This window comes from Taudactylus pleione, unplaced genomic scaffold (genome assembly GCF_031769625.1).
Source record: "Taudactylus pleione unplaced genomic scaffold, aTauple2 ptg001346l, whole genome shotgun sequence".
Classification (NCBI taxonomy): domain Eukaryota; kingdom Metazoa; phylum Chordata; class Amphibia; order Anura; family Myobatrachidae; genus Taudactylus; species Taudactylus pleione.
Window position 1 is genome coordinate 324,359 of NW_028285746.1, and position 16,867 is coordinate 341,225.

The 16,867-nt window shown below is 39.8% G+C and overlaps 1 protein-coding gene across 11 annotated transcripts in view; it reads left to right on the plus strand.

Moving 5' to 3' along the window:
- Nucleotides 1-16,867, plus strand: part of DOCK9 (dedicator of cytokinesis 9) — a 296,517-nt gene that overhangs the window by 208,156 nt on the left and 71,494 nt on the right. For 3 of the 11 annotated variants that reach the window (XM_088463360.1, XM_088463356.1, XM_088463355.1), the window contains exons 31-38: nt 1,908-2,086; nt 4,839-4,949; nt 5,079-5,202; nt 6,511-6,644; nt 8,114-8,228; nt 11,608-11,674; nt 12,472-12,519; nt 14,220-14,287. In XM_088463360.1, the coding sequence (XP_088319486.1) occupies nt 1,908-2,086; nt 4,839-4,949; nt 5,079-5,202; nt 6,511-6,644; nt 8,114-8,228; nt 11,608-11,674; nt 12,472-12,519; nt 14,220-14,287 (846 nt within the window). Of the gene's footprint in view, nt 1-1,505; nt 1,548-1,907; nt 2,087-4,838; nt 4,950-5,078; nt 5,203-6,510; nt 6,645-8,113; nt 8,229-11,607; nt 11,675-12,471; nt 12,520-14,150; nt 14,288-14,779; nt 14,824-16,867 lie in introns of all 11 variants that reach the window. The other 8 variants (XM_088463350.1, XM_088463349.1, XM_088463352.1 and 5 more) reach the window with 5 other exon arrangements.

The following is a 16,867-nucleotide window of genomic DNA, read 5'->3' on the forward strand; positions in this document are numbered from 1 at the left end:
GGACACTACAGCCGTTAAATATAAACTGCCAGGCCACGTGTGACAGGTGTCCTAACGCCCAATACCTTTAATGACCATGTCAATCAACTGAATTGTAGGGGCTTAGGCAGTTTTATTTATTATTTGCTTATTAGCACCTACATTGCTTGTACCAAGAGAAGTACTACTTCCGTTCTGTTATATATACTGTATATGTGTGTGTGTGTGTATATATATATATATATATATATATATATATATATATATATATAATTTGTTTTAATATATGTATTTATTTTTTAGTCAATTGTATTAAAAAAAATTTTCGATGACTACATACTACACATAAAACATAGAAAAATGCAATAGCACTATACAAACAAAATCAGAGTCAAACACAAAGCAACATAGTAATAATGTGGAAATGTGACAATACTCACGGGAGAGCAGACTTAAAAAGACACCTCTCCCCAATAATCAAATATAGGAGTTAAAAGTAACGCAGTGGAAGGTACATATATACTGTAAGTAAACAAAATAGTGGTTCAGGAAGGAATGGGCTCATGGTCTAGACTCTAGATCGTATCTCGTAAAGCACCAAAGAGACCAAATTCTATCATATTTCAACAGGCACTTACATTTAGTATACATTAGTCTTTCATGGGAGACAGTAGTGTTAACTAAACCTAGGACTATCCAGGTAGTAGCAATGCATACCTTAGTCAAGTAAAAAATAACTGTAACATAGGTTTGTAGGTAGTGATTCAAAGCCTCTCTAAGACTCACACCAAAAATTCAAAAGCTTCAGAGAAGACAGTGACAGACGTATCTCAGAATTAGTTATACAACCAAGTACATGAGTCCTGAAGGTGGATACCATAGGACAAGTCCAAATCAAATGCCAGAAGCCAACATCAGAGCCACCACAGTTAGCCTCCCAAGTTTTGTTAAACACACTGGTGTCCAATAAACCCTATGAAGGATGTAGATCTGAATTTGCTGGAATCTGGCATATGCTGTAGCGACCCAGTGCATATATACTGTGGCAACCCAGTGAGAGCCCAGAACAATAGACCATTCTTCATAAGTCAGGGAGCCCAGATCAACTTCCCACCTAGCCCAGAGCACCTGCAATCCTCCAGAATCATTGGCCAACCTAAGGGACAAATATATACATGAAATAAGTTTCTTGAAGGGAAGAGTGGGGATCAGATCTCATACTGGCAGCTATGATAAGACAGGGGTATCTCCCCACCCCTAATGCACCAAGCACATGCCAAAGCTGCAGATATCTGTAAAACTTAGACCTGGAGATTACAAAACCAGAGCTAAGTTGCGCAAAGGGGCATAAAACGACATGAATAGAACAATATGAATTGTACCGCTAAGTGGTATCATTAACTAAATAGAGGTTGTTCATATATTTTTTACAATAGCATACTGAGAACTTTCTAAGTAAATCTTTTATTTTGTCAGTATTTCTTGATTTTCCTTTTTGTTCATTTTTTCTTCTTCCTATCTATTAGCCTTTCTTTCACCAACAGTGGAGTCATTAGAATGTCCTGTAGGTATGTGCAGGGTGTGCAGTGTGTGTGAGTGTTGTCTCTCATTAAGGTGTGACTGTACTCTTATCATATTGCTTGTATTATTTTATGATGATAACTTTTTTGCCTGCAGGAAAAAAGTGCATAATGAAAGTAACCTTTATGATAAATTGACAAAGTAACTAACTGGTTCTCAGCGGGAGCAGATGAGCAGTTTATTTTGTTATTTGTGTGTGATGTGATATTGATCCGGTTGCCTGTATTACTAATGAGCGTGTTACTGTTTAGGTCTGCTCATATCACTAAGTTGCTGTTATACCGTTTGCAGCACTGTAATGGAGTGGTTTTTATATATTAGCCTCTAACCTCTGTTTACAACTTCAGACCTACAGCTTGACTACACTCTGACAGATGAGTTCTGTAAGAACCATTTCTTGGTGGGCCTCCTCCTCAGGGAGGTGGGGAATGCACTGCAGGAGTTCAGAGACACAAGGCAGATCGCCATCAGTGTGCTAAAGAGCTTGATGATCAAGCATTCATTTGATGACCGATATTCTTCTAGGGTACGTGACAGATATTACATTAACCAATTAAACTGAAACAAACATGAAATTGAAAACTTATTAATTTTAATATAAGAAAATGATCAAAAACAAATTTAATGTGTCGCACTGAAAAATGTTATATGACTGTGCTACAGTATAAGCTGTTAAACATGACAAACACAGTGCAGCTGCATTTATCATTCTAAACAGCTGCTGGTGCCAGATTTTAAGTGTTGACTATAGACTTTTATGGAAAGGTCAGATAATATTATTATTTTTTTTAAATCCTCCTTCTGATACTAATGACCAAATTCAAAATGGTATTTTATTGCTTTAACCAAATCTACCATCTGTCTTATACTGCCCATCCACTAGCAAACCATAAAAACGACAGCACAATTACGACATTGTAATCGTGCTGTCGATTTGTAATCGTGCTGTCGATTCTATGCCTGTGATAAGCCTGCACTGAACGAGCAGTCGTTCAGTGCAGGCTCATCAATCATCTGGCACCATGCTGAACCTGACGTTATCGTCAGATTGACCAGCATGTTTGCCCGATGATTGATGTCAGAAACAACCAGTGGGCGCGCGCATCGCTAATCATTTCCGACTTTAAAGTGCCCGATTTGCGGATGATTTGAAAGCGATTGCACGATAAAAACGTCGTTATCGTGCAATCGCCTGTCAAAATTGCCTAGTGGATGGGCAGCATAAGGCCACAGTTGTCTCATTTTGTCATGTTGCACATCCTCCCCCCCACCACTTACAATTTGAAGTATCGGTGCACACTCATAGGTAATCAGCAGTAACAGTATAATCAGCAGTAACAGTAACATGAATAGCTGCTTCTACCTGGACTGCTTTATACAGCTACATTACACACAAGGTTTTGTAAGGTTTTTTTTTCTAGCAGGCCATCTTCTATATATACGTCTTTGACAGTTGTCAAATAATACGTATATTTATTGTTATTATTCAAAATTATTGCTTCTATGTTAACACAGTACCCATCCATAATACACCCAGCATCTACTTGTAAGACGTTTGGTAACTGCAGATCAGTATTTGGTAATGCTGCAATGTTTCAACTTAGACAAATGCTGCTGTTGGTGCCAGAGTACTGACGCAATCCTCACATGGGGCACATGTTTAAAGGGCAGACTAGATGGGCCAAGCGGTTCTTATCGGCCGTGAAATTATATAACTTTGTCTCGGCTAACAGAAGAAACATGATATACATACTGTGTTCTGTCCACCCCAGGCATGTATTTTCAAGTCAGAAATTGCATTGTTCAAAATTCTGACATCACCTGTATGCCATGCAGGGCCGTAGCTAGGGTAGTGGGGCCGGTGCCATCGCACAGGGTGCCACAGGTCAGGGGGCGCTGTTTGGGCCTGCCAAATTTCTGTTTATCATCATTCTTGCTTTTAGCTTCCTCTTATTTCATCCCCAGCATCTCCTGGCCTCTCCTATCTCTTCCCTGGCCCTTCCCCATTAAGCCATGACCCTTTTTTGCGTGCATTATGTCCCTTTGATAAATGAGGGGGGCGCCAATGCTCTTTCTGGCACAGGGCACCAAAAAGTCTAGTTACGGCTCTGATGCCATGACCTCATTAGTCTTTGTAAAGCTACAAATGAGCTCTGTTGCTTACTAGAAATGTACCTCTGATTATCCCAATTTCAAAGCAGCAGCTGATGATTAATCTATCCACTTTTATTTCAACATGTGCTAGTGTATCTAGGTGTGTGCTTGGAAAATCTGGGTTCATACTAAGCCAGCTATGTATAGACATCTGGTAATATGTGATTCAGCAAAACAATTTGTATTATTGGTTGGCTTCCCATTTCCATGAAAAATGATTTGTGCGTTCCAGTCTAGAATGATTATCTGGATGAAGTGTTGCATTGAGTTTCCAGTGTTGTGTACATTCTTATGGGGAATCTGTCAGAGCACACAGTAGGCAGATGGCTGAGTAAGCATTTCCCCACATTGCAGAATTTTACTAATTGCAAATATTTTATAGAGGCCACACATATTTTAACAAAGAAAATAAGCATTTCTTTTTTTGCTCTTTATTTTTTGGAGGGTAAACTAAATGCAGAAACCTTATCCACTTGTGTTAGGTGACTTTTCTCACAATACATATTATAAAAAGGTGCTTTAGCTTGGTATTGGTTAAACTAATTCATTTATTACCAGTTATTTATAGAGCGCTCACCTATTCCTCATCGCTTTACAGATAATATTTGCCCATTCACATCAGTCCCTGCGCCAGTGGAGCTTACACTCTATATTCCCTACCACATGTACACACACATACGAGGGTACATTTTTGTTGAGAGAGATAACTTGTGTAAGCACGGGGAGCACATACAAACTTCACTCAGGGCCAAAGTGGGAATCGAACCCAAGACCTCAGTCCTGTGAGGCAGTAATGCTAGCTGTTACACTTCTGTGCATGTAAGTGTATGCATACTATATGTAGATAATTAAAGATCCTGACCCTGCATTCCTGCTCCATTGAGAATTATCACCTGGGTGCACTATCCATTGTTGATCTATACACACTTCCAATGAGTGACAGCACTCCAGGTCTTTTCTTTCAAGCAAAAAGTATATTAAAAGTTCATTATTTATATATTTATTACATAATTTGTTATTTGCCCTATTTTTTTAAAAAAAAGGTATCATTCACTGTTTATAGTAAAGAAGCCATTCCTAGTGCGATGAGTTTTCTGAAATTGGGATATTCTCTTTTATTGCAGAGTCAGCAGGCGAGAATAGCCACACTTTACCTGCCGCTGTTTGGACTTCTGATTGAAAATGTACAGCGAGTTAATGTGAAGGAAACATCTCCCTTCCCTGTGACTCAAAACGTAAGTAATAGAAGATAGTGCACAAAGATCTAAATCAGCAGGTTATCCGCACTAGCAAGATACAGTAATGTAACCCATTTCTTCCATGAGATGTACAACAGATTTTTATTTTTGTTTGTTTCTTTCAAGAATACAAAAGATGATGTTCTAGTCAATGTAACTGCTGGCAATGCTTTGGTCACACCTCAGAAACCGGGAAGTACATTGGATAATAGTCTCCATAAAGATCTATTTGGTGTTATTTCTGGCACAGGTGAGTGGGCTGTAATGAGAACATTGGAAGAGCTATATGAAAGCAGTGTATTATATCCATTATCAGGCACATGCATATGAACAGAGCTCTGTGAGAAGCCGCCATACTGTATGTAAATAAAGCCAATGCTAGCTGTGAATGGTCTTTTAAAGATGGCGTTTAACAAGAGAAAAGTCCATGTTCAGTTTTTGGGTGAATTATTCACAAATAATTTGGCTGAAATACCTGTATCTAAGTCTGTTTTGTCCTTACACCTTATGTCCTTGGTTGTATTATGCATTTTATGATGCTAGCGAATCCATTATAAGCCACTGACGAGGGGCTAGTTAGGACACCTTTACACATTACAAAGCCTCTGAGCTTTCAAAAAATCTCATCAAAAATCACATCGTAGGCCTACACTTCATATAACCATTTACTCAGATAGGATTCTGCAAATTCACCCATTCATTGATTGGAACCTTGTGTTTGAGCTTCAATTTGCTAAAAAACACTGGCTGGCTATCAGTTTTCCACCATAAAAAAGAACCTTCAATACATTGCTTAAGGTCCTGGGTTCAGAATGATTTCCCCACTTTTCGATACCCTCCTCCCAGGTGGCATTTTGTAGAAAAATTGTACAACCTTCCAAAAGGAGATCCGTAAATTGGCATTTGTAATCTCGCAGTTCTCCAGTTCACATGGTGTATGAGAGTTTGATGATGCGAGTTCACTTTTGCAAACTCACACCTAATTGGATTGATCCCTAAATCTGGACCTGCGTTATATGGCTAATATTAGCTTCATCAAAATTCTGTTGTAACCTTAAGTCTAGCTCCTAAAAGTACCCCTTGCCTTAATAGAATCTTGTTTCTCAAATGTGTAAACTTATATTTGGCATTGGTTTATTTTGTGCCTAGCACTGCTCTGTAGAGAAAATTTGATACAGTTTATATTTGGAATATGGTTACCCTTGTGTTTTGCAAAAAGGTAACATTTTATCTAATATGCCACTGTGGACAGTATAGTAGCAAAGGGGTTAGCATTGTTGCCTTACAGCACTGGGGTCATGAGTTTCTGACCCTATCTACAGGGAGTTTGTATGTCCTCCCTGTATTTGTGTGGATTTAATTCAGGTACTCCGATTTCCTCCCACACTCCAAAAAGACACCGGCAGGATAATTGGGTCACAGTCACCCAGCTTTCTCTTTTTATTTAGTTTCTGCAACAAAAGTTGTTTTATGCAACCTATGAATACACACATGCATGAGCAGATCATATATTGCTAGGTGAGTAAATGAAGTTGCTTGAAATGTTTGTCTTCCCCAGCATCCCCACATACCTCATCTACTCCCAACATAAACAGTGTGCGCAATGCAGACTCCAGGGGGTCTCTCATCAGCACTGATTCAGGGAACAGTCTTCCAGAGAGGAACAGTGACAAAAGCAGCTCTTTAGACAAGGTATGGCTTTATGTATTAGATATTTTCCTTCCTGTAATAGACAACCAATCATCACTGTCGCAACTACATTCATTCTTCTCCTCTTAACAAATGTCTTCTTATATGTGACTTTACCTTCTATTTTTCCTGATAACTTCATCATTTGGCAGCCAGCCATTATGGATGTATATGTGACAGGTTCTCTGCTAATGGAGTTGGCTATGTGTTGCAATGTCGTTCATGTTAAAAGCACTATGATAGATCTCTCTGGGGAATTGTAATGTAGTGTGTTATTCACAGGCCTGGTTTGTAATCTGGCTCTATAAAATGACATTGTTAATTTAGAAATATAGTGCAACGTTCATAAAGATTTTTATTAACTATTCAATAGCTCAGGATTATAACCTTTCCTCCTTGACTTTGACATGCCCTCTTGGTGCAGAAGGACAGACTTATCCGGAGGCATTCTGCCCACGCCATGCGCTGTAGTGGGGAGGAAGAAGACAGCATACAGGCTGCTAAGAGAAACCGTTATACTATGGATTTCTCTCTGCTGACAGTGCCTGTACTGTCAGAGAGTGTTTTGCATGCTGAAGTCTCTTCTCAGATACCAGAAGTATTATTTTATTACCTGTTACTTGTTTTCTAAACCCTGCATATTACTATGCTATGTTTTAGGTTTTTCCACAAATTTGCATCAGATCAAGCTTTGATTTAATTCCCTGCCCCCCTCCCATTCCTGACTTCACTTATCACCCTCCTATTACCCCCAGGCATCTCTGGTCTTCATCTCTCCTCTCCAATTATAGAGCTCTAGAGCTTGCACCTTTGCTTTGTTGTGTGTTACCAGTACTCAGAGAAGGAATTTATGTTCAATGCTGGCAGGCATCTATTCACACCTGCCTCTCTAGCCAAAGTAAAGATGCATACAAAATAAGACATGCTTAAAAAAGGCACTGAATTATAAACCACTAACAGGAACTTAAAGGTCAGCTTCCTGCCCCTACAATTCTTCCACCTTATACTCAGGATTAAATGGCTTGTCCTCAATTCTGGGGCAGCATCACATGTAACCTATCATTTGTGGAAATTACACATTGTCAAATATAGGAGGTTTCCAATGACGCAATGATGAGGTGTGATCTGATGCTCAGTTATAGCTTGTTTTGCAGTGTATGCAGTGCTTGATAAAACGTCATTGATATCTGTTGATACTAATTGGAGTATTTAAAAAGATCTACCTGAAAGCCTTTACAGTGCACGTGTATGTACTAGTGATTCGGGCTTTTAAGTTGACATCCTCTGAATATTTTGCTCCTCATAGTATTGCATGCTTTCTCTTACACATAAATGTTTTAGGGCCTTTTAGCTATGTCTGTCTTAGCAATCTCGGGAAGTTTGCAGTGCTGTCCTTTTGTGGAGAGTTATGCTGTTACTGTGTTCATAATAAAATAGGTTTATTTATCTTACTGTATTTCTATTTACTCTAGAACCAGCATGGTGGCTCTTTAGGTAACTCATTAGTACGCTGTGACAAATTGGATCAAGCCGAAATTAAAAGTTTACTTATGTGCTTCCTTCATATTTTGAAAAGCATGTCAGATGGTAAGTATATAAGTATGGTACACACTCTATCTATGGCAGGGTTATACATGCTATAGAGACATATCTCTGCTTTCCATTCTCCACAATATCGATGTCTCTTATATATAATACTGTAATAATACTGTTCTCACATGAAATACAAGTTTACATTAGTGTTACAAAATTAAGCTTTTGTTTTAAAGTTGATCTGAAATGATTATAGCCTGCATGCCAGTGTTATGGCCTTTCCTATATACAGCTGCTGTTATACTGCATACCGCGGGCCTTGTTCTGAGTCCCACGCAAGCCTATAAATGGGGGGACACCAAGTTACTCTTTAGCTAACTACACATGCACCGCATCATACATACCCACTTTAACCAAGGCTCCGTGCAGTACCAGTTCTCTCTGTCCATGAAATGGGCATCTATCTTGCGAGGGCACATTTTGTGAGCGTGTAGCTAGACTTCCATGCTGCTATGAGGCATACGTATGACAAAGGTACGCCTGTTTACGGTTGATCTTTTATACCCAGAATAGGCTAGGTGTAAGTATCAATACTAATGATGACTGTTACAGCTGTGGATGGAAAAACAGTGGATGGTACAACTATAGCATGAAGCCGCGCATACACTTGCATTGGCATAAGGTAGTAAGTCTGGCTGCTAGCCATCCGTACTCGTGGCTGTTTTGCATGTGTCTCAGAATCAGGCCCGGTCCCTTAAATGAAGCCTACCGGGTTATATCTTTACGCTGTAGGTCCAGGACTTGAAGATAGATATTGTGTTCTGAATAAAGTCTCCTGAATGTACTAACAGCAATAAAATCTATTTTTCTCTTTCCTTCACGGGGGACACAGGGATCACGCTTGGTGTAGGTGGCGAGGAGGAGTCTGGGCACCAAGCGGTTAATTTATTTTTCCCTAGCAGCAAAGGCTCCCTCTTCCCTATATCCCACCTCCAGCACTAGAGGACCAGATATTTCATATGTGCTGGTATTAAGCAGTCTCCTTTTCTTTACTTTTATTTTGTTAACAGAGCTGGCAGTGTGTCAGTGTCTGAAAGACACCCTAACTGTCGCTCCAATGATCCCCAGCGTTGGTGACCAGAGCACTGGTGACTGGGTCAGTGACCCCGGCACAGCTCCAGCACAGAGAGGGGGAGTCACACCTGGACACATCAGGCACAAGTAAGGTGGCTGTTCCCGCCAGTCAGGGAGGCCAACAGCAGTACTGACAATGGGGGGTCAGGTCGTCTCCGCACCCCCACTTGACCACCAGGACAGATACTGGCAATGGGGGACCATAAATTAGCGTTGGCCATGTCCCTTCAGGGTTAAGTCAGACGGGTGCGGATAGCATTCTATTTTTGCTACTCCCAACCCTTGTCGCGCCGCCTCATGCAGGTTAGCTGCAATTGGATAATCTCCCTCCCTTCAATGGTGGCCGGCCATTTTACAACATTGCCTGCCTCAGCTATTCAGAGAGAGACACCAGGGCTCCTGCCTCCCTGTATACATCACTCCAGCCAGTCAAGTTATATTTAAGCTCCTTTCTACCCTTTTGGGGCTTGGTTGTTGAGCAGCCATTGCCCATTCTCTTATGCATTGAATGTTTTCTGTGTGCATGTTTGTTTTGCAGTATATAGGAGTACTTTGTGTGCATACCACTCTCATTTTCACTTCTATCTCTCTCTCTTCTTTCATTGTTTTCTTTATAGGGATTTTCTATACTGACTTTTTTGCACTTTTCCATTGTAGTTTCAGTTGAAAATGTATTGATTGGAATAGCACGTCTGTATCCCGATGAACACTTATTTCTTTATATTTCATACTCTACCATTAGTGCTGACCCCATAGCATGGCTTATTAGTTTAACTGTGGTGCCATATCATTCAGTGCTCTAACCTTTGACATTGATACTACTGTTTACTAAACTTTTGTGACTGTGGACACATGGAATACTGTATCATGTCTACCAAGGGTCAGTAAACTAAAGTGCCCAGGGAGTGGGGTGCTGCTCTGCTGTGCAGTTGCAGAGACTGTTCTGTAGCTCTCTTCCATCAGGTCCCGGACCATGACAGTTTATATTCCCGATATTTCTCTGGTTCGTAGCCTGAAGTCCGGCAGCTGCGACTTCCTCTTAAAGGCCAGCATGGGCTTCCACACTTTCACAGGTAATGTTGCAGCCAGTAAACCAGCTTGCAACCCCTAGGCCTACACTCCTAGTTAGTCTCGCTACAGGAGTGGGTCAGGTTGCCAATATTCTGCCGCTCATGGGAACTTACAGCCCACTGACACAGAACCGCCGTGGGTTCAAACCTTTTCTCAGTCGGTTCAGGGTCTGGTGCAGGTTTCTGCTTCTCTCCAAGGGGACAGCTTTGGGACGTCCCAACATGATCCCTGTGTCCCCCATGGAGGTAAGAGAAAAGGGGATTTTTGTCCTTGCCTGTAAAATCCTTTTCTCGAACTCCATCAAGGGCACAGGACGCCCTCTCTGATGCACCTGGCTTACACGGTTTTCCTATAGGGTTACCGGTTAATCTTTTCACCTGTTGTGTGTTGAGCTGTGAGTGTGCCGGTCTTCCTTCTCCTTGCCCTTCCTCCATTCCTTGGACTTGTTAACGTATAAGGGAGAGGAATCCTGTGCTGCTGGGAAAAATAAATTAACCGTTTGGTGCCCGGATTCCTCCTATCCCCAGCGTGATCCATGTGTCCCCAAACATGGATTCCCCCTTTTTTTTTTTTTTTTATGCTTTTATTAAGAGCTTTCAAATAAATTAATTTACAGGTTGAGTCTTCCATATCCAAAATGCTTGGGACCAAGGGTATTTTGGATATATTCCGTATTTTGGAGTATTTGTATACAATATTGAAATGTCTTAGGAATAGGGCCCAAATCTAAACACAGAATGCATTTATGATTCATATACACCTTATACACACAGCCTGAAAGTAATTTTATACAATATTTTCAATAATTTTGTGGTTCAAACAAAGTTTGTGTACTTTCATGAAAGTAATTTTTCATATACACATTATACACAAAGCCTATAGGTCATTTTATACTTTATTTTTAATACATTTGTGCCTTAAACAAAGTTTGTGTACATTGAACCATCAAAAAGCAAAGGTTTCACTATCTCAGTCATGCTGAAAATATTTCGTATTTGGATATGGGAGACTCAACCTGTATATCATCTGTAAAACATCTGTATTCATTTTATGCAGGATCCATACAGTATATAGGATTTGTGATTTAAATTTTTTATTATTTTTAATTCTGTATGATGGTTTTTTTGGATTTATTATTTTTATCCGTCCATTGAATGTTTGTTGTATACTCTGATATACGTTTATACAGAATGTATACTAGTGACCATCATAACGTTTTGTTTATCAGATGCGTTGTTTACTTATTGGAACAAAGCTACAACACTAGAGCTGATGGATTTTTTCACAATCACAGAGTATGTATTCTTATTCAGTTTTCTCTTTCTGCAATTTCATCTAGCAAACAGTCATAATGACATTATATATATATATATATATATATATATATATATATATATATATAAATTTAAAAAAAAAAATTCAAATGGTTACATGATGATATTACTAGCATAAGTAAGAAAAAAGGCAGATTAAAATTTTTGTGTAGGAAAATACTTGGAGATTAGAAGAAGCATTAAGGGGAGAGCGTTAACTCCCAGTCAGCTCATCCATTCCTAGTAATGCAGGCAGTAATTTTGTTTGTAGATTATAGTCACCTTGAAATAACAAGAACAATAATAAACATCCCCAATTTTGTCATGCTGTATAGGCTTAGAATTCATATTTCATAGCTTTAGTTGCCGATATGGTGTAGTTGCTGTGATGATTAGTCCTATTTCATACTGTTAATATCGCTCCTGCTAATTAGCCATGGTATTATTTGCATAGAAGATGTACCAGTTTACTTACCTTACACACTTTCAATATCCATTATTAAAATGGGCACATAATATTGCTAAATATCTAGACATTATAATGATGGTTGCAATGACTGTGACCAAATTATAGTAAATCGCAGTGACATTCCATAATAGTATTAAAGGTCAGTTACATCAGTACAAAGATGGACACGAAAATGATAGACACCCTCTACACCCTGTATATGTCTATATAGTATATAGTGTTGGTCTTCTCTGTCTGGTCTCTGTTTTTTGTTCTTTGTTTTTCCCATTGTGATGCGCTTTAGTGACCTTTCTGTCTCGAATTTCTGCAGAGTGTGCCTGCATCAGTTCCAGTATATGGGCAAACGATACATTGCCAGGTATAGTGTGACATTAAGCGAAAGTGTTCACTTTCCTAATAAAAACTGTATGCTTTTATGTTTTATTTATTTTTTATTTTTGTTTTTAATAAGCATGTGGAAAATAAAAGCACCTCATTTGCCACCAACCTCACACTATTTAGTGTCTAGACACATTGCAGTATCCGGACCAGTTCAGTGCTCAGATTATTATACTAAAGCATTAGACACACCACTGAGACCTGAGGTAGAAAAACTATGGCAATTGATTTGCTGTAAAATCAGAATAAATAAATATATTATGCCACAGTTTCACACACACACACACACACAATGTTGATTAATACAGTCTCCTTGACACCCCCCACATACACACACAGCGCTCTGTTTTTCTGGTCAGTACTGCTTGTGTTTGCGCCTGTGCCATACATTATTTTCAAAGTAGTTTCCAGGATGCCAATTTTTTCAGAAGTAGGGACAAATGTGTGCTGTATTTATCATCCATAGTTAACAGGTACTTATTGTGTACAATAGATACTTTAAAATGGGCATTATTTTGATAAAATAGTACATTCATGGTAATTAATTGAAATCTCCTTGCATGCATAGTAAATTACCTATTGAACATTTATGTACAGTACAGAAAACTAATTCACACCAATCACATCCTCATGGGTACTATAATAATAATTTTGTCTAATCTCTCAAAAGTACTCTTGAAAAGTTTTTTTTTATTACATTATTACTCATGTTTAAAAAATGTTTATTCAACTTGTGAGGTTTATATTATGTTACATATGTTAATAATCCTCTTTGTAGTATTATAATAATGTGCTGACAGTGGTTAGGTGTGTATTTTACAGTAAGAATACTGTAGTTCAGTGTCACTATAATCTCCCTGTATTCCTGGAATTAACTGTTGTGTTTGCACATAAGGACACAGGGATAATACAGATCGTATGCTTACACTGACAACCCATTTAGAATTTAGCTAATAGTCTATATTTTTGTTATTAGATTATAAGCATGATAAATGATGTTCAGTGCATGTCCTGGGTATCTCACATGATAACCTGAATAATCAGATTCACAGACACGTGTATGTATGTCTTGCACTGGTCCACACATTTCAGCCCTGGTGGTGGTACACCTTAGGAAGCCAGCCTAAACTGATTGCTAACTCAGCTCACTCTTTCTGTTTTCCTCACTTGATTGCTGGCAAGTATAACAAAGTATATGGCTCTTCTCCCTTCCTGCCTGGGTAAGACCGTCACGCTGCCTTGCTGCCCTCCCTCGTTTGCATGTTCGTGTGTATGGCATTGCTGATTAACCCTCAATCAACAGATTCACTAATTACATATAGAAAAAAAACACATTTCTCCTGCAACTTACTGCAATGTAGATTGATGTAGGAACTTCCTAGATACAGTGACTTTGTATGGAATAAACATTATCCAACTCTTTGCCTTTTATAGCAGTGTTTGTAGCATGTCGCTTTTATAGGTACTAAGACATTTTTTGCAGTGTTAGAACAACTCTGTTTTGTATTAGAAGTTATGTTTTTGCCTATTCTGCTTTACTAACTTCCCCACATCTCTGCAGTGGGGACACATCTAACTGGTGCCTCTGTCCCGTTTCCACTCATCTTGCAGGAACCAGGAGGGGTTGGGACCCATAGTTCATGACCGAAAGTCTCAGACATTACCTGTTTCCCGTAACAGAACAGGGATGATGCATGCCAGATTGCAACAGCTCAGCAGCCTGGATAACTCTCTCACTTTTAACCACAGTAAGTTCTGTGATGTTCCTAGCAGTCAGTTGTCTCTTCCTGTACCACCTCCACTCTAGCCGGTATCACAGCCTCTCTGCACTACACCTGGACTATAGAAGAGTTTTCACAGTACGGGTTTTAATTCGTGTTTTTACTTCCCTGAACAGGATTGCTTTGGAATACCAGATGATAATGTGTGCCACAGGATTGCTGTCAGCTTTGTGCATCTACAGCAGTTTATAAATCTCTGATTTGAAAATTTTCAAATGCAAGATAACAAAATTTCCAATGCCTAAATGCTGATTACATTATCAGGGCAGCGTTTAGGCCACTTTGTGCAGAAACTGCCTGTATAAATGACCGCACAGCCCTGACAGTGCATGTTCTGCACACATTATCTTCCTGATACTACGATGTAGCGAACCTGATCGTTGGTGAGAGTATACTGTCCACAATTCACTGTATATGAAAAAGCATTCAATAATGAATTGACTTTTTCTGTGTTTTCAGTGTGAGAAAGATATCAAGTATACTTGGAATAGCTGTAGAAAATGGTAAGATTCAATCAGGTTGAAATTGGCCTAGAAATGTGCATTACATTCAGCCAAAGTATCTATATTTGTCCTGCTTTGCTGCCTTGTTTCTTTAGCCTTACGACTATTGTACTGTTAATGTTTCAATAAACTCCTGATTGCTTAGTAGTAGACAAATTATGCTCTTGCTTGCTACTAACTCAATGTGACAGAATATGGAATGGGCAAAACTTTTTGAATAATTTATTTAAAAGATATTAAAGTCTTGAGTAATGTGCAATCCATTTCATGAATATAAAACCTTAATAACATAAGCATTTTCTTATATGTAATTCATATTTGGGATTGTTCAACAGCACATGGGGCAGATATAGAATTGTTCAGTATGTGGGACAGATGCGGGATCCCTCAGCAGTACATGGGGCTGATGTGAGATTGCTCACCTGTAGATGGTGCAGTTGTGTGATTGTTGGGCAGTATGTGGGATTGCTCACCTGTAGATGGTGCAGTTGTGTTATTGTTGGGCAGATGTGGGATTACTCACCTGTAGATGGTGCAGTTGTGTGATTGTTGGGCAGAATGTGGGGCAGATGTGGGATTGCTTAACAGTATCTGGGGCAGATGTGGGCTTGCTCAACAGTGCGTGGGGATGATGTGGGATTGCTCACCTGTAGATGGCGCAGATGTGGGTTTGTTGAGCAGTATGTGGGTCAGATGTGGGATTGGGCATATGTGGGATTGCTCAACAGTATATGGGGCAGATAAGGGAATGCTCAACAGTACATGGGGCAGATGTGGGATTACTCAACAGTACGTGGGGCAGATGTGGAATTGCCCAACAGTATGTGGGGCAGATAAGGGATTGCTCAACAGTATGTTGGGTAGATGTGAATTGTCGAGCAGTGTGTGGGGAAGATGTGAATTGTTGAGCAGTATGTGGCACAGATGTAGGATTGGTGAGCAGTATGTGATGCAGATGTGGGGTTGGTGAGCAGTTTGTGGTGCAGATGTGGGATTGGTGAGCAGTATGTGGTGCAGATGTGGGATTGGTGAGCAGTATGTAGTGCAGATGTGGGATTGGTGAGCAGTATGTGGTGCAGATGTGGGATTGGTGAGCAGTATGTGGTGCAGATGTGGGATTGGTGAGAAGTATGTGGTGCAGATATGGGATTGGTGAGCAGTATGTGGCGCAGATGTAGGATTGGTAAGCAGTATGTGGCACAGATGTAGGATTGGTGAGAAGTATGTGGTGCAGATGTGGTGTTGGTGAGCAGTATGTGGCACAGATGTAGGATTGGTGAGCAGTATGTGATGCAGATGTGGGGTTGGTGAGCAGTATGTGGTGCAGATGTGGGGTTGGTGAGCAGTATGTGGTGCAGATGTGGGATTGGTGAGCAGTATGTGGTGCAGATGTGGGGTTGGTGAGCAGTATGTGGTGCAGATGTGGGATTGGTGAGCAGTATGTGGTGCAGATGTGGGATTGGTGAGCAGTATGTGGTGCAGATGTGGGATTGGTGAGCAGTATGTGGTGCAGATGTGGGATTGGTGAGCAGTATGTGGCGCAGATGTGGGATTGGTGAGCAGTATATGGCACAGATGTGGGATTTGGGCAGTACATGGAGCATAAATGTTCTTATGCAGCAGTACTTGGGGCAGATATGAGATTGTTTAGTATTACATGGGGCAGATTCAATTTGAGATGTGTGGCTGCTGTTAGCAATTTGGGAAGAAATAGTAATAGGATTATTTTTTATCCAATTTGAAGCTATTCTGATAATTTTGTTTTCGCGGCTATTGTGAGAAAACTACTACTTTCGGCTTTGTAGTTTTCAAGATATTCAGTTGCAAGCGAGCTTCTGTAAAGATCTCCCGAATACAGACCAATTATGCGATTGGGAATTTATCGCGCTACTGGGACGTAGTTCTTACACCATTTTGACCAGCGTATTTCCACTGCTTGCCTACGGAGTCCCTAACATGGCATAATTTTCCCTGAAAATGTTTATTCCACTTTAGTATATTCACTGTATTTGTTTTCTTGCAAAATAAATGTTCTATTTAAATC